We start from the raw sequence: 25,616 nt of genomic DNA, 5'->3' as shown, positions 1-25,616 counted from the left end.
ATGCTCCACAGAAACCCCATTTTTAACAGCAGATAGGAGCCATCTCCTCTGTACCGTCTGTAACTATGTAGTGGTCATCTGCAAGGACATGCCATCTCCCCACCTTCCCGACCTGTTAGAAAAGGGAAAAATCTATCTTTCCAGCTTTGCACGGAGGTTTTGGAGACGATTAAAATTAGAGCTCTTTGAATCTTGAGGTTGGTGCTTTGGATCATTAGGAAAGGAATTTTTTTCTTTTTTTCCTCCCTGATTTAATACACTAACTTCTAGAGAGTTCATATAATAAAAATCACACTTTTCAGTGATGCCTGAGATTGCTTTTAGCTGCTCGGGCAGCGATGGTGATGGGAGCTTTCTAATTTGCCAGTGATATGCAGAGCCTGCAGGAAAAAGGTGGGCAGATTAGGCTTCACGCACAACAGAAGCAGAGATGATGGTGTTGGAGCCTTTGCTACATGTCAGAGAGCAGCAAAGGAACGTGCCGGGCTCCTGCGCTGCCTCATGTCATGTGTAAATCAGTGCAGAAAAGATAACTGGATCATTTGTTCAAAAACAAGGAGACCAGTGGGTTAAAGACCATAGGTGGGGAAGAGTGGGAAGAGGGTGGGATTCCAGAAAGCATTTCAGCACCCACAGTCTGCTTGGAAAGGATTATTTCTCTCACTAATGTTGGAGGGGTTTTTGGGGTGTTTTTCTTTTATTTTCTTTTTTCTTTTTTGGGTTTTTTGGGGGGGGGGGGTTGGTTGGGTTTTTTTGGGTTTTTTTGCTTTGCTTTTCCTGCTGACTCCTGCTGCTTTGGTGAGCAGTGTCAGTTCTCTTTCTTGACCAGACAGCACTGAGACACAGTGGGGATGAATGACAGCCTCTCACCTCAAATATACTTTTCACCAGCCTGGTGACTTATGAACATGTGTCCTCAATGTATCTTATGACCCATAGGTCTGTATTACAATATATAACATATTGAGAAAACCAACCGGCCATAAAGCATTTCTTACCTCCATTAGCGGTGCGTGTTTGCCAGTGTAGCTAAGATTGTGTCAGCACTTCCAGGATAAACTTCCAGATATTTCACGTTTTTTGATAGCTTCTCATTTTTTTAAAGCTGACTCTAAGTGGAGAAGTAATACCTACATTATCGTTTAACTGCATCTTAAAATTATTGATCCGGTTGATTTTCAAACACGGCAGTAAAGAACAAAACATTGCATTAACGTGCCATTTTTTTTCAAACTTCTTTGTACTGTTTGCTGTGTGGTTTTTTTATATATATATGGTCAATATACTTTCAATCAGGATTATGTATGCATAGGTTAAAACACCACTCCATTTCTCTTGTTCCTGCTACCTGATGCTACCTGATGGTCAGTTGAATGTATGTTAAACAAAGGTACGTTGTCTTTCGGTATAAAGGATTTTTTCTAAGGAAATTTAATTTTCTTCTAAGTTTACTTCTACAAAAGTCATTTTACAGTGGACCTTATCTGTTTCTAATGCTTTTAAGAGATAATGACAGTAATACTATTCTTACCCTTTTATGAATAGGAAGTAGTCCACAGATAGAATAGGATGTGCTCCTTTAGATGAATAATAGTAATTTATTACTTAGTTACAAAAAAGTGAAAAACTATTTCAAGGAGTGAGTAGACAGAAATCAAGACATTTCTGATTAAGATATATATGCTGCTCCTAATTCACGTGAAAAGGCTTTTCTTAATTAGCATGCCACTTACACCTTTCTTTTGTTTATGAGACTACGTATCCTGTTTCTACTGCACGGAAAATAATTCTCTTTTGCGGCAGCAGTATGTTCATTAATCTTAACCACTTTTTACAGTTTGGTTGCTGATGTTGTGGTGTTCAACTCTGCTTTTAATATGGAATCGTTTCTTACATCCATTGGAAAATTTATGAAGCTGATTCCTGACCACAGACCTAAGGATCTGGAAAAAATAATCAGACCGAAGTGCCAAGTTCTTTATTTTCCAGTCAGGTTTCCTGATGTGAGCAGGTCAGTACATTTTCCACGTCATAAATTGCCTCCAGCCTGTCAAAACTCTCTATTTATGGTGACGTTCTAACTAATCAGCTAAAGCATCGTTAATGAAAGAGTTTGATAATATGCAAAATCCCCTAATTGATAAATGTATTTCAATAATCAGAGGCTATTCAGGCAGCGTCTGATTTGCCAAGCTTGTCCTTAGCGCGTGTCGTACAGACGTGTGTTATTCAGGATGAGTGATTTCCCCCTTGTTTTAGTGATTTCCCCCTTGTTTTAGTCTTGAAGGAGTTGGCTGCTTCTCAGTTCTGTATATATTTGTACAGGGGAGGTCAAGGAGGAGAAAGAAATGCTAGAGAACAGTAAAAGCGATAAGCCTGTAGTCAAGACGCTGTATTTCCCTCGGTGTGTTGCGGTGGGATTTTATTGCCTCCTCCCTCCCCTACCTCTTCTTTTATTGCTTTCCAGGTAGGCACAGAGCATCCCCGTCGCAGGGCGCAGACTTGCAGATGTTGGCATTAGCTGTGGCGGGAGTTGCTCTTCAGTCTTCCTCGGTTACTCTGAAGGACGTTTTTTATTACCCTCGTTTCAAAGCCCGTCTTGAAATTAGTGGTGGGTTATGTGGCTCAAAGGGAACATTCGCTAGATCCTTTTCACTTTTGATTAAACCTGGCACAATTGTTTTTCCTGTTATAAGGGACTCTCCTCCCACCGAACAGGAACTGTGCTTCAATGGGACCGGCACTAAATAGAGTATGATTCTGCAATTTGATTATACTCTTAAAACCAACATGATGCTGGGAACGCTTTTTTTGCTGAAATAAGGGTGGAAAGTACTGTAATGACTTTGCAGGAGTCCGGCTTTTGATCTGATAACAAGTTCTGGCCACACTGGAGATCTTTGTCCCTGCCCAGCTCGTACTTGCAGTTATTTCAAAGGCTAAATACACATATGCGTTAGTAGATCTTGTAAAGAAATAGTAAATATTCTTTTTTGTAGCTGGGGTAGAAGGTTTTCAGTATGGGAGCTGGGGTCGTGCACTCTATTGATGGTCGCGCTGCAAGGTTTTGCATTTCAGTATCTTGGAAAACTTTAAATTCTAATGCACTGATGGAGATTGTTTAGAAATCAATGTCTACAGTTAAGTCTTTAAACCTGTTTTTTTGGCAAGTGGGGTTAAAATCCTCCAGTGTTCCTTTGGGACTTGGCCGCCTGGATGGCAGTGGAGGGCAGTACCTATATATCTTTGAAGATCTACTATTACTTCTTAGAGAGATTTTTTTTTTTTTCCCAAGAGCGAAGGAATGCCGTGAATGCTCAGCATATTTGATATCAAGCCATTTTAAAAGGGTCTTGTGGTTTTGGCATACCTTAGGAAGTCATGTGGCCCAAATGTAGTTCTGGAGATGAAGTTGTGATAAACCCATCTCATATATTACATCAACTCTTTTGGACTTGTCAACCCTGGCAGATGGGGTCAAACGAGACCTGACAAATTGGTCTGAACTCATACAGATGGTGATCATTTGTCCAGAGCAGAAGGTGATTAGGTGGGTAAAATCATTAGACCACTACCCAAACTGGTGAAGTAGAAAGATGTCACATCTTGCTGTGTGCTTTTCTTAATGTCCCGCTCCTCTATTAATCTCATCCCACAGAACAGGACATGTTTCATGCTTTTGTCGTGGCTCCTGCACTTGAAATTATGTCGCCAAGCTATTTTCAGCAGTGATGGACCAAATCACATGATGGTGTTCCTCAACAACCAGGTGACTGTAAAACTTTCCCAGCAGAGCAATTGGAAACACAGATTAGCATCGCCTCAATTATTTCTGATATGGATTTTACCCAGCGACTAACTCTAGGTGTAAGATCTGTGTTTTCTTACACAAAGCCCCCTATCACAAGAAAAAAAGTCAGAAGAAAGTACTGCTTCTGTGTAACTCTAAGGTTCTTGGGGTTTTGACCTTCAGCTGCAGCCAATATTTACTATTTCTTTACAAGATCATTTTTTACCTAATGTTGCGTGCACCTGTGGCAATCAAATGCTGTTTTTTTAATTTAGATTGTGCTCGTATAGTGACTGAATGGAGATTGAGGAGAAAAAGGTTAAGAAAAATTGTGGCCAAGCTAGAATTTATAAAGCAAGCTCTTAGCCCAGAGTGTTTTTCAAGTTATTTTCAAATGGTAATTTGCTTTATCCAAACCAAACTCATACAGTGTAAGTAAGTGATTATTTGCATGACTGACAATCATTTCAGTGCCTGCAGTCTTTTTAAAATGCATAATTTTGTGGAGATGTTGGGAAAATATTTAAAAATTCTGAAGGCAAAATAACCCGGGTGGTTTGGTTGTGTGTGTGGTTTTTTATTTCTTTTTTCTTTGACCTCTTTTACTTCGCGTGTGAATGTCTCAGGGTGTGTTTGTGTCTGAAACATAATCTTTGTTTGGATTTGGGAGAGAGGTGATCTAAGAAATCATTCTCGTGCATGTGATGGTGATCTTTTAAAGATTATTTTAGATTAATACTGCAATTGTAGGGCAAAATAAAATACATCTGACCCCTTGATCAAAACCAGTGTAATAAAGGAGCGTGTCACGTGAGTTAATTCTGTAGCATATCTACCTTTTAATGTAATTACTGTAGGTGGTGGGTGCACAAACTAGCACAAGCAGAATAGTAAATGATCACTTAAAAGTGAAGGTAGGAAATACTTGTGAATACTGTGAGGTACCATTGTACATGTCTGTAATATGTATTTAAATATTTCAGGTGGGCATCCCATCACTGCTTTTCTTCTTCCGAGAGGAAGTTATCAATGCTTTTTTATAAAGATTTGTCTCTTTAATAATTATTTGTCATGAGGGCATGTGCGGGTGTTCCCAGCGCAAACCACCAGACTGTGGTCCTTATCTGACAATGAGAAGAGATGAAAGGATTTGGGGATTTAGCAGAATAAGAAATTTGCTGACCTAATCCTCCTGTTTTCTGGTTCTGACAATGACTAGCTTCTATGTCGCACCCTGTGGTGCCACAGCTACTCCGTGTATGCTCACCCTCTTACCATTTCTGACTTGGAGTTCTCCTCTTCGTACATTCGGATGAAGTATATCATGTACAAATACTTGTCCGAGTACTTCTAAGCTAGAGACAAAAACCCTCCTGGTTAAGTCTGTTGCTCCGTACTGCATAGGTATTGCAAGGGAGGGAGGCTGGTAGCTGATCTGATGTGCCATATGTGCTGTGTATCAGACTGGGGTTTTATAACACAGTGAATTAAATACATCGTAATTCCCACTTATATTGTCATTGGCTTAATTTCAGTATATTTTCTTTTGTAATGTAAATAAAATCCTAAATGTTACCATCTTTTTTTTTTTTTTTTTTCTATACAATCAATACAGTCTGATATAAACTGTTTCCGCTTTTGTAGTGGGAAACTATTGTCCAGGAAGACTGTCCCCTTTCTACTGGTGTTCTCTTTGGTACTTGTATCTCCGTATGCCAGCAGACCCTGCTGGAACACCTCTGCAAGGTCTCTTTGTTAATATTTTGTAGGAATTCTCTTGGCCCATCTGCATCCCTGCTGTCTGTGGCAGTCGGCAAAGCGGGGTCAGATTAAGTACTCCTTGGAATTCATTTCCATGAAAATTGTAATATAGATTTCGGTGATTATTACTATTCCTCTGATTGCAGTATGTCTTTATTATTATCACAATGTGGTGGGAAAGGAAGATGTTTTTGTAAGCAAGAACAAAGTAGTGTTCCTAAGAGCTCCAAATGCACATTGGACTAAGGTGGAATAATATAAAAGAAACATGAGAGGATGAGGATTACAGCAGAAAATAAAAATAGCTTCTTTTAAGTGGAACTTGTTAGTGAGTGTCTTGTACTATCTGCATTACACATTTTGAAGTAGAATTAAAGATTTTTAGACTGTTGTTTCTTCATTTGCTTTTATAACTTAGTACAGTTACCAGGACATTTTCAACCATTTGATTTTTGTATTTTTTTAGTTATAGTGTGAGAGAGGCAGAATTTGCTAATTTAGGGAGTACTTTAGGGACAGTCAGGGGAGTTCCTGACTGAAAGCAAAAGTTTTTAAAAGATGCTGACAATATCTCTTGTATAGAAATGTGACTGTCATGTGTGGAGGAGCCTGTTTTGGGGAAATAATAATAATAATAATAATAAAAAAGTAATTGCATCACTTGGACCAGGCTTGCAGAGCTGAACTGCAGACCTCTGTTTAGAGAACTAAGAGGCTCCCCCTTCCTCTGTAATCCTAACGCTATAAAATAGCTTTGCTGTGCTGGAAAAATACAGATGTCAACAAGCAAAGACTTGAATCCACAAGAGCCCAAAGCTATAGATGGGCACAGGGGACGCGTCTGCGTTGCACAGAGCAGCACTCAGCAGCGGTACCCAAGTGAGCTCTAGTGAACTGTCTTACATATGGGAAGCATATACCTTAGAAGAGCAGTTTTTGGCTAATTAGCCTTCCAGTGAAGTAGCATACATTAGCTTAGGTGGAGTACTATGCTAATGAGAGTGATTCTGGCACTGAGGCTAGCTGCCGCCTTTGGTGGTGGCTCAGGCATCTCTGTGGTGCACCGTGCTCTCTCTGGTAGGCATCGCCTCCCTGCCACCACGGTTTATGGGTAGTTAGCATAATTAGAAAATGCCAATGGACTGCTCCGACCTTGGGGCTTGCTGCTGAAGAACTGGGTGATGGAAATTACTCCCCTGGATGTCTTTCGTCCTCACCTGCCGCAAGCAGGTTTTGAGGGTTGGTGTTGGCACGCAAAGAGTTGTGCAACAAGCATGAGGGATGCCCTCAAGATCTGGGACACAGCCCCTGTTGGGAGGAAAGTGCAGTACAGGCTGAAAAGGGACATAAAATAGTCTGTCAGTTCTGGAGTCTTTGGCAGCGGGTCGGTTTCCTTCTGCATCTCTGGGATGAGCGCTGACAGCAGGCATCTGCACCTATGGCAAGGGCTTGGGTGGCTGAATGAAGGGTGCCTCAAGCATCCGTGTTTAGTGGTGCTATCTTACATGGTGCTTCTTCCACGTGTACATCGTGAGCCCTTGGGGAGGTTGGGCAGCGATGCCGGGGTTTCCGTTCTCGCTGTGGATCATAGAGGAGTAGCTGTTGCGCCAGCCTGGTGTTGGAGGCAGAACGTGCCAGTTTTATCCCCAAAATATTTATCCTCAGAACTCTCCAGCAGCAGCAGACTGAGAGTGCCCTCCTGGAGGAGGGCCTGGCTCAACAGTCTGCTGGGATGTATTCATTTTGCAAAACTTTCTAAAAAGTAATTTCTTTTTATCTATTCAGGGACAAAAATAGTTTTCCTGACTGTCTTTTATCTGTCGTAGAGGTATTCCACTAAATGCTGTCATAATAACCATTTAGTCTCACAATTGCTCACAAGGATACTTAAGCAGAATTCTCTGTGCAACCTAGTCTTTTATTAAGTTGGGTACTGCTCATGTTGCATACAACACATTCCCATAAAACTTGCATTTTGTATTTACAGAGAAATTTCTCTGGAGAGTTAAGGTCTTGTAAAACATTCTTGTTCTACAACGTGAACGAATTATTATACTCTGGGGCATTAAAAGTGAAGTGTACTGAAGAAAAGAATTTTTTCATTAAAATGCAGTTTATATTGATAAAACAGATTACTAGCATTTGATGAAATGTGAAACTTGGATCTACCCGTATCGCTAAATCGCCAGTAGGTTTATTTTGGCAATAAGAATAGTATGTAATGTATATCAGGACCAATCATACAGTACCTGTTAGTTTTGTATTAGATTAAATTGTCTTTCACTAAAGTACTTGAAAAAAACCCCTACTATATCTGTATCTTGAAGTAGCAGAATGTGGTAACCAAGAATATTAGAAAATAAAAGCTGTCGTGTTATCAGTTTTGGCACAGTCATTTATCAATCAGTATTTTAAACATTGACAAGTGGTAATTTAATAGGGAATGACCCTGTTGGCAGGAAGTTCTAATGACAGATGATGCAAACTCATTTATCACTATGGGGCTGTGCTGGCTTCTTACCTTTCTCAGTATCACAGCTCATATTTTCCAAGTCTGGGATGTGAGAAGCCACAAAGGGCAAAACCTGTGGCACCGAGCCTGTAACCACTCCCATCTAATCTGATTAACCCCTTAGCTGCAAATTTCTCTGCAGTATAGCTGCTAAGATCTAAAAGTTCTCATACCGATTTAAATGCCGTTGGATTTTTCAGTAGGATTTGCTGTAATACTTGTAAGCACTCAGCCATCGTCAGTTTTTTGGAGATGTTCAAGTCGTGTCACTTGGAATGAAAAGTTGAGACACACTAGTGCTTGGCTTTCAAAAACAAACTGCGTTCTAATAATTAATAGCACATTTCATTAGCAGGCATTAAAAATATTACATGCGGTGCCCTATACAATGGGCAGCCGCTATTATTATTATTATCTTTACTACGCGAGAAGGAAATTGATGCATTCAGAGGTTTAATTGATTCGTGCATATTCATGTGGGAAGTCGGTGGTAGAGTCATGACTGGACTGGATTATTATGCACTTCCATGCATAATAATTTCTCTGCAACTTGTAAAGAGCGTTGACTACCTTACTGTAATAAGCGTGGGCATTTGAAGTTGAGGGATGTCATGGGAAAGGAGAGGAAAATGACACCTTCATCAGTAACTGGTATGGATGGAGCTTTTAATTCTTTTGGGATTGGTCCATCTATAATACGGTAATTCTGCTGTACTTACTCAGAATAAGAATAATAATATATTTTTACTTTGTAATTCCCACAGTTGCTGAAGTTTTCATTGATTTGGTACGATTTGGTTTCCTTTTTTTTAAAGCATAATAAATGCCCTGCTTTGGGCTTCCTCTTCCTTACCTCAGCTTTCCATCTGTTCTTTCTCTTTCCCTTTCACAACAGAGTCTTCCTCCTCAAGGCTGGGATCGGGTTAAATATCATCCCTGTATGGGACACGATATTTTCTGCATTCCCATCAAATTGTAGTAAGAATCAGTAAAGTTTAAATTGAATTGGTTAAAATTGTCATGGCAGACTTTAAAGTAAAGCTGGTTTTCTTCTGTTCAAAATGGAAAAAGGCTGTTGATTGATGGCAGGGTCCTGCAAAGTGCTAAATACCCTCATTTTCCCTGCAGGCGCCGGGAGCTGAGGGCACTGGGTGTGAGTTTGTTAACCCGGGTGGGAAGGGGTGGCACACACAGCTAAAGGCTGGGGGGTAGCAAGTGATGTGGCTGTGTCCAGTTCAGTTCCAGTCCACATGAGGGTACCAGGCTTAAATCTTTTGCTTGTGTGAAAGATGGTTTTTATAGACAAGGCTGTCCCTGCTGAATTTTGCATTTCAAAATACTGCCCTTCAACGTTTGAACAATTCCATAGTTTTTATTATGAAATTCATGAATATTGCATAGAAGTGGAGGTGGGTTTTCTTGTGTTTTTCTTTAAAGCGATTTCATGCTTACAGGATTGTAACAGAGAGGGAAGCAGTCGTGTTGGGCATATTACTTCTTAGTTGCTACATGAGGCAGTGACAGAACCTTATTGCTTAAGTATTCCGGATATTTGTTCTTGGAATGGAATGGAATGGAAAAGAAAATAGGTGATATGCTAAAATTTGCAGAAAAGATAAGGACTAGGAAGGGATATCTCAGTTTTTAGAGATTATTCACCGAGAATACAAAACATTTTCAGAAAGTATTTTTAGGAGAGTGAAGGGATCTGTTACCGGTCATAGGGGAATGGCACTACCTTTAGAAAAAGCATGCTTCATCTGGAATGCAGCATTAGTTTGGGGGGCAAAACCCCTAAACAACCAAAGCCTCCCAAAACAAGAGCGGTGGAATCGGTAGCCTTGCAAATTGTTATTAAATGTGAAACTCAAATTTTAAGTGGGTTGGATCTGCTTCAGGCACAGTTGTCTGCTGGATTGCACACAATCAATTCAAGTTCAAGTTAGAGGTACTGTTAGATGGCAGCGTCAGCAGAGAAGATACAAAGATATTCTATAGGAATTTCAGAGAATAAAGAATAAGAGAACAAAATTATGTGACGGAATACCTAAAAGTGCAATTTTAAGTTTGAAGAGGAAGCTTGAAATATAGCTCCCCAGTCCTATGGAGATGACCTTTATGTAATGTCTAAGAACAACTTAATACAGATGTTTTATTCATATGTAACCAAATGGGATGAAGTTAATTGATTTTTAATTTTGCCAAATCACAGATAATTTCTTTGTTGTGCAAGGAGTGGTTTAATCTGTTTAGGTTTCTCTTTTTTTTTCCCATGCATTTGCAGATATTTAATATTTTATATTTTGGACATTCCCCCTGCTCGGTTGTGACTCCCAGATGAAATAATCCTCCTCTTCTTCCCTTTAAATAATTCAAATAGCATAAATTTAGAAATATGAAAATCCCAACGTAAACGTACCAGAAGTACTTTTAAGGTAAGAGGCTGTTCAGCTTTACTGTGGGAAAGATGCATGTCTAAATAGTAATGAGGGTTCATCAGTTTGGGCCTTACAAGCAGCAAGAAGTAGGGATGCTTGTTGAAGGACTATGGGAGATCCAAGTCTAGTAGCGCTTTCCCAGCTTTTTTTCCTCAATATGTATGAGAAAAGATCTTTGAATTGTACTGCTTTTTTGTGATGGGGCGGTTTGTGTGCTGAGAAATGGGTGTTTGCTGGAGAGGGGGTTTGGGTATTGTATAACAAGACATAAATATGTTCAGTCTGCTTTTTAAGCAATCTTATTAGGCACTAACGATAGCCAAGAAGAATGAATTAGATATTAAGTTGAATCAGCCAACCTGTGATTAATTTTAGAGTGGATTCCTCATAAAAATGTGCCAGTTTCCTATAAGCTGGCTCCTAAGTAGCTCTTGGGTCAGGCTTGCAGAAAACCCCAGGCTTTGTCCCTGCCATATGTGTTTCCAGCCCCCCTTATAACCTTGGGACTCACCAGCAGACCACATTATCCTTATTTTTGTTAATGCTCAACGAGCCATGGGACTAACAGTGTGTAGTATCTCGCCATCATGCCAGAGCCCTCATCTTTCTAATTCTTCTCCCTTGTCAGCCCTTTTTGCCTAGAAACCAGACCACAGGTGTGGTAGTGCTGGTTCTGCACCGGTTGAAGAGACTCTGATTTAATTTCTCCAGGATGGATTTGATTTTAGGTGTCTTCCCCCTCTCTGTGCCAGAAATACTCACCACGGATGCTCTGCAACAGGGTTACGTGTCTTCATTTCTATGACTTTGCCTCTCAGAAAAAAACCCTAAAGCTATTCACATCAGTGTTCTCCTTTAAACCCTCTAAGCATTTTACATCTCCAGCTGATGGTTCTCATATGTGTTGGATAGGGAAGCAAGCAGATCTTCCTTCCCTTGGTCACTTTTGTGTGCTAAATGGTGGGCCAGTCTATATGGCTATGCAGGTAAATACAGAATGTAAAGAACACACAGACATTTAGTCAGCTTGCTCCTGGAGATGCACCAAGCAACAGTATAGCTGCTTGTACCAAATTAAAAAAAAAGCTTACGTGATTCTCATACACAATAGAAAAGATGGTTTTTTTAAATATACAGATTGGTGTGTCTATATAAAGCACTGAAAAATTGTATGTTGTTCTGTCACCCATGTTCAAAAAAGATTAATTTAAACTGTGAAACAGGTATAGAGAATTGCTGCTAGGATGATTAGGAGAATCTGTATTATGAGAGCAGATTAAAAGAGTATGGTTCACTTGTCCTAGCAAAATAAAGGTTGAGAAGGGGATATATGTTAATCTTTATAAATACAGTCAGAGGATAAATGCCATGAAAGAGGAGGAATTATTTAAGTTCCAGGATAATCCTTACAACATCCACTAGGTATAAATTGGTCATTATTAAATGACTCAGACTGGAAATGGAAAAAAAAAAAAAAGTGTGTGTGTGTGTAGGACAGTTGTTTGTTTTGGGCTTTTTTGTTTTTCCTGAGAAGTGTTTAGTTTTGAAATGACTGTGGAAACGCTATTGAAATGTAATCGGAATTTGATAAATTCAGAGGATGGTTAGCTAAACAAGGTAGGAGTAGTGCCAGGCAGTTGCAGATGTTTGCTATTATGATATCCCCAAAATCAAGGTGAAAAGAGACGGACTATGAGATGGTCACGTACTGCCTTCAGTCTTGAGACCTGAACTGGCCTGTGAAGGAGATCATGTATTTCCAGCGTCTTTTAGACACAACAGATCACCCCTCTGTTCTGTGTACTGTGCACAGCATTTATCTTCTATTGCATTAATCAGGTGTTTCATAAATGAGCAGTGTCCTGCAAGGTATCTCTTGCTCCTATGTTCAACCACTGCATTTGGGATCAGGATGAATTTTTATTACCCAGATTCGTAATGACTGTGGTGGGGAAGGAAAAAAAAAAAAGTTTTTGTCTGTCTATATGTACTGAGTTCATCTGGGCATTTTAGTGCTTTCAAGGAGATGCATGTTGTGGCCGGTGTGTTTGGTCCCTCCTCTCCTCTTCCTTTGGCACCCTGGGGGTTTTGAGGCATCTATGTTCGACTTTATTGTTTTGTGGTAGCCTGAGCATCCCTCGGAAGACAAGACAAACTGAAGTGGTACCAAGGGCTGCCAACCACAGTGCTTGGGGAAAGCATTAGGTGGGATGTGCTTCAGCAAGAACTGTCTTCCTGGAAAATTTGAGTATCGTGGCGTTGTAAGCATTCTTCTTGATTTTTGCCTCAGTTTACTTTTGCTCACTGAAGCATTTGGATAAAATTCCTCTGCTGAGCTCATTGGAGTCAGAATGAGTTTATTTGACCTGTCTTATTTTGATGAGTCTCTATGGCTCTTTCCTTCTCATCCTTGTGTAGCGTAGTTTAATGCTACAAGTGCCTCGATCTGTGCTAGAAGCAAATGAAGCACAGACAGAACTTTTTATGCAGTAATTCCTTTCAGTGAAATTTTATCTGTCCCTCCTCAAGCTTCATTGCATGTCTTTTGGTTTCGGAGTTCATTTATGTTATCTGCCATCTGATTTTGAATTACCAATCTTGAATTATGTGACTATATATGGAAAAGAGAGGGTTTGACCCTTTTTGGGTGCCTGAACTTGTCTGCCTTTTGTTGCCATTAAAAGGAGGGGATTATCTGTTAGGATTCCTGGTACCCTAGTCATCAAAAAAAAATAAATTAAAAAAGGCGATAGCAGGTAAAAAATTCTCATGGTTTTTTTTTTTTTTTTTTTTCCCCTAGTGAAATCTTGTATGATATCCATAAAGATCCATAAAGTGTCTCAGTTTTTATGACATTAAACCAGTGTACCTTTGGTTCTGCAAGCAGCTGGGCTCTTTTTGGAGTTACTCAGTGCTGAACTTGTTGGCTCATCTATATGTTAGTGACTTACTATTCTGCAAGCGTCACTTCATTTGGGCTAGCAATAAGTCCTGTTCAGTCATTGTGCTGCAGAGGAATGTTCAAAGCTGCAGTGTGCATTGGAGTCTGTTTGTTTGCAGCAGATGATTTGCCTAAGCTTTGATGCGCAGTCACTTTCTGACATTTGTGTATTTCAGCAGTGAACAATGTAAACTCATTTTCTGAGCACTTTGATTACTTGCACATAGCAGTGCCCATGGCATGTGACAGAGAAGAGCACTCTATCCACTAATCAGATAGATATGCTTCAAGCGTATTTACACAAAATAATGAAAACAGCTGTTAGATACCTTTAAACTTGAGTGTGTTTTGTTATTAATCTACTAGCCCGTACACATGACACTATAATTCTTCGCTCACTCAAGTTGCCTTTAATGACACAGTAATAAAACGGAGAGGGATGAAAGTAATGGAATTGTAGAATGTAATGCCTCAATTGTTCTACAGTGTCTTCCTTTTTGCCAAAATAAACCACAATTAGGTCCATATGGTGTTTTGAAGTTTTCAAGCAATGACCCTAATAAAAAGTAATGAATTTCTGACAAAAGAAAGCATGGTGCTCTTTTAAGCAGATATCTTTGCTATTGATCTAGTTATGATTGCAGACTGATATGCTAATAGAAGAAGAAAGGTTCAACGTGCCTGGTACAAGCACTTTCATTTGTGGTTTATTTTATTCTTATGAAATTCAGATTGAAAAGGTAGAAACATGTTGTAATCCATCAGTTATGACTCCCTTTTAAAAGACCTACTATAAAGAAAACAAATGGATTTTTCTTGAGAAAAACGGAGTTTGGAAAGCATTTAACTTGAAATTTCAAAAGCAAATGTTAACTAGGAGGATGCCTCGCAGTGATGGAGAGGCTTTGTTTGGATATGTGAAATTTGACTTGAGCATTTTATTGTCTTCAGAGGTCCAAGCTCTGTTACTTTTCTCTGTTTTAACCTTTTCATGGGGGAATTGGACTGATCCTCCTTTTCATGTAGAAAAATCAAACCATCCATGGAGCAGTTGTTAGGTAAGTACAGATACTCAAATGCAATGACTAGGGAGGACATGCAGCTCATCCTCCTATATGGTACATATGGGCAACCATTAAAAAAGTATGGTGTGTCAGTATTATTCAGACGCAGTAATAATGATGCCTGAAGTATGGGTAATCTAGTCTTAATAAAGAGAGGAGATGGCAGGTTCTGGAAACAGATACCAGGGGAAGGAGAAAATAAATGGCTGATTCGACGAACCTTCTCCATTAGTGGTTGTTGAATGAATGTTCATTCCACATATGCGCAGTCCTAAATGACTGAATTGAAAAGCATCTGCTGGATAATGTATATTATTGGCATTATTTTACTCCAAGTCGAGTTGTTAATGTTGAGTGAAGCCTACGGCCTTGCAAAATGAAACAATTTGGAGCATCCTTTCAAAATAATCTACCTTGTCTACCTTGGGTCGCTGCTATAAACTGTCTCTGAGCGACTCCTTCACTGGTTAACTCTAGGAGTCTGTTTATTTAACAGACTAATTTCTCTGTCGCCTGTTCTCTACATATTTAGCTGCCTTTCAGACTTCCCACTCTAGTCTCTGCTTGCTGCACCTTTGGAAAATAACTCATTTTGGCCTCAGTAACCCTTACCATTTTTCATTTATGTTTGCTACATTCTGCATTGGTAATTTCTCCATCTCCTTATGTATCACATCCTTCCGTGTGGTTACTTTATTTGTCTTAATAGGAAAGAGTCTTGTTCATGGGTAGAACTTTATCCTTGACAGTGTATCTTATTTTTATAAGCAAGGTAAATGAATTGCTACTTATTCCAGCACTTTTCTTCCTTCTGAAAATAGATACTTTTTTCTAATTCCTCACCTTCTTGTACCGGATGCCTCAATGAGATGTGCATGATTAATTTGTTTTATTGCAGTCGTGCTTAATAGCAATTGACTGGTGCTTAGGAGCTAGGGCTTGCTTTCTGGAGGAGGGCGTGGGCTGCAGGGGGAACTAATCTCACTTCAGATTATAAGATTTAGAATTTTTTCTGTTATATGGAATTCTAGTAAAAATAATAACATAAAAGTGAGAATTCCCACCTTACTTCCTGTAATTAAAATATGTTTAAATTGATTTTTCTTGCCTCAGTATTCAGTGTCAAAAGATCGAAGAAATAGTCTTATGCTGTGAAATAGAGCGTCACATTTTAGACTGTTTTAAATTATATTAAAAAATTCCATTGAGCATAGGTAGCCTAGGAGGTGAATGTGTTTAAAATATGCTAGTTTCTATAGGCAGTCGTAGGTGAGAAGCGTTGGGCTTTTCACCCTAACTGAGCAGGTTCTCCCAAGAAGCTGGATAGAAATGACCCTGCTTGGTGTGGCTCCTCGTGCACCGCTCATGCTTTGGTGCTTGCGTTACACTTCTCTCCTATGACATAAACAATAATAAATACGTTTAAATATTTTTAATACTGAAGAAGGGTCTTAAAGCTCAGCAAATGCGTGGGAGCCTTTAAATGTTTAACTAAGTCTTTTAGCTCCTGCTTTCATTCATTAAAATATAAGGATCTAATTCTACAAGGCTGTACTCCCTTGACAAGTCTTAATACTATCAAGAGTCTTTAGAAACTCTGGCTTATTTTTTATACAACTTGGTTGAAATTATTTGAGATTTATAGATACTTTGAAGTTCTTAGTATACCTGCAAATGCTTTTACAGGCTTAGCTTTGTACCTTTTGAAATCTGAAGTTTTAACCATTTGTGGTGTTCCAGATTTTGGTCGTTAGTCTGGAAAAAACAATTGCTCTGGCCACTGCTGAAAGTACCCCAAATCTTTGAATTCTCATACTACTAGTACTTTCATTTGTATAGCGCTAACACCTGGTACATCCTGTGACTTACGCCTGAAAATTCTGCAGTCAGTATTAAGAAGCATTAGCACCCCAAAAAGGGTTTCTGATGTTTAATATAACTGTGCTTAAGTAAGTATGGACAGTTCTGTAGTTGACTAACTACATTCATGTAGACTTGCTCAGTCTGCATGTGTGTTTGCAAGACTAGCTCCTTAATGAACAGTAATTATTATTACAGAGCTCTCACTAGCAGGCCAAATTATTGCATTATAGATGTCATGTAAAATCAGGTCTTGACAAAAGACACACAATTTTCAATCCTGCATGCAAAACCTAAAAGTTTTTTATTTTTTCATCTGCTGATGTATGCACATATTTTTAGAGACGTACCGAGGCTTTCATTTGATTTCCTCTTTTTTTTTTTTTTTCTTAAATACATTCAAGCTCCTTTAAGAACAATGTCCGTTTCCCGTGTAATGATCAGAGATGGTGATTTTTAGCAGTAGATTGAGGGGACAAGTTTAAGAAACCATTTCTTGTACTGTGTTTCAGCAACACAAGCTAGTTGTAGAGGTTGTGTTCAAAATAGCGGGAACTAGTACGGCAGCATTTTAGTAAATTGGGATATAAACAAACATCTGTTGCAGGAATGTAGAAATGACATCATAAAGAATGTATGCAAAAACTTAATTGAAAAAGAATGATGCAGAATTGCAGCATGACTTTAAGTCTGAATTGATTTTTTGCCTTCAGAGTGAAAGTGGGATTTTTGTGCAACATTCCAATACTATAAAGTATTTAAAATGTAATGTCCTATTAATGTACCTAAAATGTAGACTCTGGGTCACCCAATAAGAATAGTAGTTACAGTAATACAGTATATGTAATATGCAATTATCTTGACAATAGTTTTATTTTTTCAACAATTTTGTCATAAAAGAGCAGTAAGATACAATGAATTTGATTCATTTTGTGTGTGTGAATCATTTAATAGGCCATTACATCTACTATATTAGACTCCATTCTCCTTTCAGAGCTTTTCATTATAAGGCTGTCTTTAATGGAAAGAAGTTTAACCTTCCCTCCCAGATAGATTGAACCCCATAACAGTGTAAACATTCTCATTATAAAATAAAATCCCTTCCCCAAGGGCAGCACTATAATTATGTTGCAGAGTGTTGTACAAATGTTTCTCTTAAAAAATGTTGTCTCATTCTTGTCCTCAAGTTTTTATCATTTTCATTTATGAAGAGAATCAATAATACTTTAAAATTGTAATTTAATAAAATAAATATGATCAGATTATTTTTTAATTTTTTGAAGTTATTTTAATCAAGTTTGAGAAGAAGTCATCAGTAAAATTGCTGTTGATTTATAAATAGGATAATTAGAGGCTTTCCTCCTAAGTACTGTTCACTGGCATTGTGGCTGTTTTTATTGCCTAGTCAAACCTCTTCATTCAATTTTAAAATTGCCTTTTGAATGAACTGCGCTATGAGCTTGCCAAATAGTGTCACCATTAATACCTTACCTCCTCTGTTTCATTGTCCACTCTCTAAATGCACAATAAATTGTTTGATAAGGAGGTCAATGAGGTTGTACTAGTTTTTAAGTGAATTATGGCCAAATGTTTCAGATTAAGTCACACTCTTAGCCTAGCACGCGGGGCTTTAAAGGTGGTGATACAGTATGTGGTAGATCATTTGGTATGGTCGCTCCAGGACGAGACGCAAATCAAGAGCAGCAGGTTCTCCATCGATCCTCATGTAGAGAATAGATGGAGGAAGGGCACCGTATTAATCCAGGTGGCAGTTCTGCCACGTTAAGAAAGCTCTCGGTAGCAGGTAGGCACCATGTGCTCCACGGCAACGGGTTAGGACGAAGACATTGGCAGGCAGGAGAGGGTTTCAGAGCTTTGGCTATTGGAAAGCTGCAGTAGGATTTCTGAAAGGTCCTAAAGCTTCTCCGACCAGCGTGCTGGCTGATGTATCTCATGAGGTATTTGGTGGGAATTGGGTTTTTCTGGATGTATAACTAATTTGGGAGAGCCATGCGGGGTGGGTGTCACCCGTCCATCGGATGGCTGTGCCGCTGCATCACCTTCACCCAACCTCCTGTGCCTGGAGGGCACCCGTGGCTTCCAGCCAGGCGCGTCTTCCCCCCGCGTTGCGCGCGAGCGGTTTTGAAATAGAAATGTAAAAGGCGAAAGTAAGAAACTTTGTGCTTGTTGAGTCTAAAAGAAAGTCTGTTTGTGTGTGTCTCTCCCTTTGTAACAGAAGGAATGTTTCTTATGTTTCTGTCTTCAGACAGTTGGCACACATTTCATCTCAGCAGCTGCTTTCTCTTAAAGTGCAGTAGAGTGTAGGACTGTAGTGACACTAGCATTAATACTTCACATTCTGCTATCATATGCTGTCACTGTGAAATATGGATCTAGGTTACATGTGTTTGCAGACTTTGTACTGCTGAATTATGAAAGCTGACTCCGTTGGAGGATTGTGTTGTATTCAGAGACTGTGAACTGAACAATAAATGAATGCAGGCAGAGACTTGCAGTCATAAGCAGTATCCTCCTTCTTGGCCTAATTGAGACAATAGCTGTAAAACGTGGAATTGCCAAATAAAACTCCATTGTTGATTTAGGTAAATGTATTTAGCAGACATCTAAATATGTCTCTTGTAGGCACCTTTCAGTTGTTATTGTCAATGTCGTTTAAATATTAGTTGAAAATCCCGTTCTTCTGAATGGTCTGAATTACTGCAGATGAATAAAATTTGTTACAAAGAGTAAAAGTACTGCTGCTGTGTGACAGAATAAATTATCGGGAAGAATTAGTTATTTTGTTGTCAGGAATTAGTGTGTACCCATAGATATAACTCTGCAATTTTTTTAGTGTGTCTGGATGGCTGTAAGAGGGGTGAGGAGCTGCACTTCCCTTATTTCTAAAGGTGTAAAATTAATAAATATATATAATATATATTCATTATATGTGTGTCTGTATAGCTACACACACGATATATATTATATATATATAAAAATAAATAAACTTAATGCAGTTGTAAATGTCAGCTGAGATGTGAAGTGTCAGAGGGTTTGTGCTGTAGCGCATGGTACCCATGCATTGCACGCGGGTGCATAGCGGGTCTGGTCCTGGCCCTGCTGAAGTCACCTGGGGCTGTCTCAGCACATCATGCAGGAACTGTGGCAGTGGAGAAACTCAAGGGTAAGGAAAGCTGCTGGAAAGGAATATTTGGAAATGTTTTGAAATGAATGCTCAGCGTAAGGAGATAGTGGGGTACGTGCAAGCAGACCTTAATACAGGCTTGCATATGCAATTTTGCCCTGAAAATGCTCATCAGTGTATTTGTTAGTGTCAGACATGTGTGGTGCCTGAAATTCCGCTAGTAAATGATTTTATTTTTAAAAACAGCAGTCTTTAGGTATCTGTAATTCCAGTCGTTGCTGTGACTATACACTGGCAGTTAATCTTGAACCTGATGTCTGTGTGCGGCCTGTGTGTGAGGATGGGGGTGCGAGCCTAGGTGCAGAAAGCTGGCGTCCAAAGTAATGCTCTCCATTCATTTTCATTTTTTAACCTTTGTATATCAACGTGTATGAAAGGACAGAGTGAATAAAGCATACGCATTTCAGTAGCATCATGTTGCTGATAAATAGCCTTTAAACCACACCTCTTTAGGAGCATCCAGGTGGCAGAAAGCTGTAATCGGCGTCCTTACCATGAGCAGTGTAATGCTCAGAACAATGTTGGAATTGCTATGGACAGTGTGAAAGAAATGTGTGGTCTCACTGAACTTCTCTATGTATTTTAGTGCTTTGCATGCATGGGGGTCATATCATATACATACGGAACGTAATGGGAAGTGGTTGCTGTCATGGCTCTTCCCATGTTGATTTTCATGTTTCTTTTGTATTGGATACTGAAGTGGGAAGGTGGGGTTGAGCACTGCTGTTCCTGTGCACCAGGGCTTCCCATAACAACCTTTCCTACTGCCATCTCATTCCCTGGCTGCTTCTAAATTGCATCCCAGGTTCATGTGAAGTTTAAATGTGCTCGTCAAGAATAGCCCTAGTCTGGAAACTGCGCGCTTCTACTTCTGTACTCTTAACACTGTGTTGTTCAGTTGATTGTAAAGAGGTGAAATACATAAACAATTACAACAATAGAATTTAACCTGTTAATGAATCATACTGGAGGCAATATCTACGTGCTCTGTCAGAGCCCCAGCTATGTGCATAATAAATCAACATGGTGCTTTTTAGGTGCCCGCTCATTTTCTGTGCAGCAAGCAGCTGTCTCATCAGTCTTCTCTTCTTTGCCTGTCTTCTCATAGCCATCGAGTGGTTTTTTATTCTGGGGCACAATATGTAGAAAATTTGCCATAGTGAGGGGTTTGGTTTTTTTAATATAGGGGAAATGAAATGCTTACACATTTCAAATTTTCAGTCATCTACATCTACTTTTCTGTCAAGGTGAATATTCTTGATCTTGACACATCCGTGGCCTTTTCTCATCCAAAAGAAAGAAGTGTTGACGTTCTCATAAACAAGACCCTTTTGTAGTTCTTTGCTTTTATTCATCTTTGTTAAAATATTCTTGTATTTTTCAAAATATTTCAGTGGCGTGTGGTAGTAGAAACACCAGTAGAAGTATGATGAACAGTATAGTTTTTCTGAAGTTTTTGGAGTGTTTTTAAATGCATAGAAAGTTACACACATCTACTATTAAATGCATAGAAAATTCATCTGGGATGGAGTGTTGCACTGGTGAGAAGCTAGAGCTGATGAACTAACCCCATCTCTGATTGATGTGGTCTAATAGTTAAAGTGCACGGTTTTTAGAATACTAATCATAGCGGCATTTACCAACAAAACAAATTTGTCACTTTTTTGGGGGCCATTTACAACAAAGCTAGTACAGCTTGTCAGCGTACGAGAAAAAAACCTTTACGCCTAAGTTACATGATTTATCAGAGCTTTTCAATGGATAGCAGTTCCTTTTGTTTTAATACACTTCAGCTCTGTAATTCTGTGCATTTTATGGTATTAATTGGAGAAACCATAAAAGCACTGTGACAACCTGCAACATTTTTCTTGCATCTACCTATTGCTTTGCTGTTTATGTTGTAACCTCTGCATTTAGTCACCAGCCTTGTAGTGGGACAGCACTGAAGGTGCCAAGATGTTGTAAATCATACAGGGTTCCTCTGGCTGAGGGTGAAGAGAAGCAGCAATAGCAAAGGGGAACATGATGGGGTTAATGAGGAATTGAGACTGAAGTCTCTGAACTGTGGGTGTCGATGGGGTTGGGTCCTCAAAGCTGCCTGCATGCTGGCATCGTTAACTGTAACATACACTCCAGATATACCAGGAGACAGCGATACAGAGTTGGGGTGCTGGAAATAAGAGCTTGCCCTGTGGTGGGAGCCAAGAGGGCTGTTTGAACATGACCGTGAAAAGACGTGGTTGTGGGGTTTTCTACCTTTGAGATATTCTGACAGTTTAAGATTTATACTGCTGCAGTCTGCTTTGTGTTCCTGGCCACTCGCAGGATGGTGGACCTCCCATGTGTGACTGGGAGGTGCTGGTCCTCGTCAAGCCTCATAAACATAAAGATCCCCAGCAACTTTTATCATCAGTAAGATCCTCGGAGCTAATCTAGCATGCAGTTTTTCAGAGATTACTGTGTAATGCCCCAGAGACATGATGGGCAAAGTTCTCAAGCCCCAGAGGACTGAACTATGAAACCACATTTCCAAATAGATTAAAAGTATTTGTCATCAGCTGATTTACCGTGAAAGGCTGAACAGAAGTCCTTTACACATGTGTGCTCATGCATGCATGTGTGCATGCACACACACACACACGAGCTTGTAGGATCCCAGTGTGCTCAGTTGTTAAATTTACTAATCGTCAAGATTTTAACATTTCAAGCAGGACCTGTTTCTGGAGCAGTCCAAGCTAAAGATTGAATTTCTGAGATGCTCTTGGAGTTTATTGTGCCCTTTTCCCCCTGACGAGGGTCTCGTCGTGGGAGAAGGTCCAAAACAATCTTGACTGCATAGGCTTTTGAGATAATGTAAAATAATAGAGCTGTACTGTCTGAGTCAGTACCAAACTCGACTATTTAGGCAGGTTTACCAGAAAAGTGTGTAAAAAGAAAGGAATTCCCCCGTCATTCCCTCGTTGCCTATTATACCAGTTCACAAGGTGGCAATATACGTGGTGTTTTGTGCCTTACGTGGGAACCCTAAAAAAACGAAAAGCCAAAAGTTTTCCTAAAACAATAATTGAAGATCCACACAGACATTTTCCCACCCGTGTTGGAATTCGTATGCCAGTGTACTGCCAGGTCAGTCTCAAAAATTCAGATGTCTCAGCCAGCACGCGTTCTGGTGCTGCTGCAGGTAGCACCTGCTCTCCAATGAAATGGCACAGCTTCCAGCCGGCGGCGCTCACCAAGCGAGGCAGAATCGCATTTTCTTGTTTAAAGCCAGCAGGATATCCCACCATGCCTACCTGTTAATTAGATCATATTCTGATCGCCATGCCCGTTCATTAATGTTCAATACCCTTGTTTCAAGTCACAGATATAGTCATCAAATGAAGGTTCATGTCATGGGTGCTGCGGTGACCAGCAAGGTTCCATTTTTTTAGCTTTTTAAAATATCACCAGAAAAGATGAGGATTATAATGCAGACCTAAAAGCCCTTTCCGGCACAACCGCAGTAAGTACGTGAAGCATATGAAAGTGTTTTAACTATGGCATGAGTTCTTTAATTCTGATAAATAAGCATCTGATTCTGATAGAGACTCCATTTATTGACAAAGCCAAGCAGGCGCGTACATGCTTGCTTTGTGAATACCTTAGCCGGGGAGCGAGTGTGCCATAAATCTTGTAACCAAAATAATACTGTAATACTAAGCTGAATACAGAGATTTTTGTTTCCTTTTTTTATACAGCTCAGAGGACTTTTTCCTTCTTATGACTGTAACCTGTGCCCTGTAGCATAGTCTGGCACAGAAGGCGTAGAGGTCAACGTTTCTAAACGGTTAGTTTGATCAACCATGCCTGTGGCTTATGGACCAGATCTTCAGCTGGCTTAAAGGTCTGCAGTTCTGTGGAAGTCACCGATAGCAATTTTGATCATCTCAATCTGATTTCTTCTTCCAGACAAATAGACTTCATCGAACAGTATCCATAGACTTACAAATTGCAGATTTATTTCTCAATTTTTGCAATGCCATGCATTCATGTCATTGGTATCATAATCAAGGACATTTTTTCCCCCTCCCAGTAATTTGAAAGAAAAACTGGTGAATGACAGGCACACAGGATAGTTTGAGAAGTAATGTGGAAACTTAACTTTGGTGAATGGCAAGTAGGAAAAATGTGCGGTTATTATCTATTTAATTAAATGGTTCATAAGAGTCAAAGTGTTTTAAATACATCATAAAATACAGGAGGTCAGAATCTTAACAAACCTAGTAATTTAAATCAGTATGAAATAATAGGTAAATTAGGGTCTTCTTTTAAGGCACTCAGTCAAAACTTACAGGGTGATTGTATCTCAAACACAAAAGAAGACTTGAAAAAGAGCTAGCAGGAAAAAAAAGAAACTTTTTTTTTTTTTTTCCCCACAAGGGCTGTGATTTCTGTTGCCCTATGATACATAAAGGAAACTTGGAAACATTTATTTTTGGTTTTGTGATATTTGTTTCTTGTTAACATTTTCTCTGCTTTTTTTTAATCTTAAAGATTGTAAAATGTTTAGGTTGTTCCCACCAAAACGCACATGTGGAAGACCAGCATGTGCTTAAGCATTTTCATTTTCATCTCTTACACTATGCTGCAGAGGGTTATTGAGACAAAGAGGAATATCTTTACTCTGACTTACTCTTAATTAGTAGCTGGACAAGATCAACATTGGTGAATAAACGAAACCCAATGAAAACCTCACCCAACGAGCAGTTTTGCACTCAGTTGCTCAGTTTTCATGTTCTTTTTCCTCGTGATGATGTGATCATTTCACTCCAGTTCTCTAGTCACCATGCAGTCTCCTAGGACAGACAAGACCTGAATTTCTAATATGAAGACACATGATACAACCATGCTACACATTATAGAATAGGGGGGAAAAAAATGAAATCCCTTAGCTGATTTTGAGTTTTCCATGCACCTTTAACTTTTGAAAGAAAGGTTTGACCATTTACAGGTTAGAGTTTTAAATATAAGCTGTGTGGAGGTGTTGCTTTTAGATATTTAGATTATCGTCTTTTTTTTGTAGCATTCCAAATTTGGTTCCTCAATGAGATGATGCTGCATTTCATTTGATTTCTTTATGTGCTGATGTGTGATTTACCTCTGGAACTACATTTCACAGTGGAATCCCATTCTGTCCTTGTAGTAAAATGGTGTCTGAGATTTTAAATATATATGTAAACTGCTGCCTGCATCATCACAAGAAGGATGTTTCATAACTGGGTATATCAAAACCGGTTATAGAAAATTTCAGTGGTTTGAGTACTCAGTGAATGATCAAGAATAATGGCTTATTTACAGTTCCATTTTAAATCAGTGCACAGTTTAAAAAAATACAAATAGTTAAAAGGATGAGAAGAACAGCTAGAGAGAAACGTATTCTTGAATGCACAGTAGTAAGATGTTTTTCAATGGTATATGTTTGAAACTTAGAAGAAGCTCATGCGTCTTCTGTGGGATTGTATTAGTGCAGTTAGTTACAACAAATTTATCCTGTGATGATGCATAATATAGAAAATCACCTTTTATCTCCCACTGAAAAATAAGCTACAGCCAAAGGATCAGGAGCTCTGTGAACTCTGCTGGCATATTTGATACCGTCATGTTTCATTTCAGAGGCAAAGAATAGATGGAGGTATTTCCAGCAGCACTAATGGGTAACCTCCTTGCGTGTGCATCTTGGCACCTGTGCTACACTCTGTTTTCGTATACTTAAGTACATGGTAAAGGTCTCATTCATTCTGCTCCGCAACAACCAGCCAGGAGCATGAACACATGATCTTTAGACACCATGGAAGCCCTGCAGAGCTCGATGCTCTCTTTGCTCTCAAGAGGCAGCTTGAGGGCCTGGCTGGATCGACACTTGTGATCACTCTGTTGATTTTCATCTGGTCAGGACAAGCAATACACAGTTGACTGAAGAAGTAGCTCTTTGCAAGCCAGAGAGCTGTGCCAGCCGGGTGATGAGGCGGCCACCACGGCAGGTCACAGTCATCAGGTATTTGGCCC

At 39.4% G+C, this 25,616-nt stretch overlaps 1 protein-coding gene across 20 annotated transcripts in view; it reads left to right on the top strand.

Moving 5' to 3' along the window:
• The window catches only part of GTDC1 (glycosyltransferase like domain containing 1), a 185,979-nt gene that overhangs the window by 95,019 nt on the left and 65,344 nt on the right, over window positions 1-25,616 (top strand). For 17 of the 20 annotated variants that reach the window (XR_008748577.1, XR_008748578.1, XM_055813005.1 and 14 more), the window contains one exon: window positions 1,838-2,011. The exons of 2 other annotated variants lie outside the window; for them this stretch is intronic. Coding sequence is in view for 15 of the 18 variants with exons in the window: in XM_055813005.1 (XP_055668980.1) it covers window positions 1,838-2,011 (174 nt within the window). In the remaining 3 variants the exon portion in view is untranslated. Of the gene's footprint in view, window positions 1-1,837; window positions 2,012-25,616 lie in introns of those variants that run through there. One more of the 20 variants, XM_027793838.2, reaches the window with a different exon arrangement.

Source organism: Falco peregrinus, chromosome 8 (assembly GCF_023634155.1).
Source record: "Falco peregrinus isolate bFalPer1 chromosome 8, bFalPer1.pri, whole genome shotgun sequence".
NCBI classification, from domain to species: Eukaryota; Metazoa; Chordata; class Aves; order Falconiformes; family Falconidae; genus Falco; species Falco peregrinus.
Note: the sequence above shows the minus strand (reverse complement) of the source record. Positions and strands in the feature narration are given on the sequence as shown.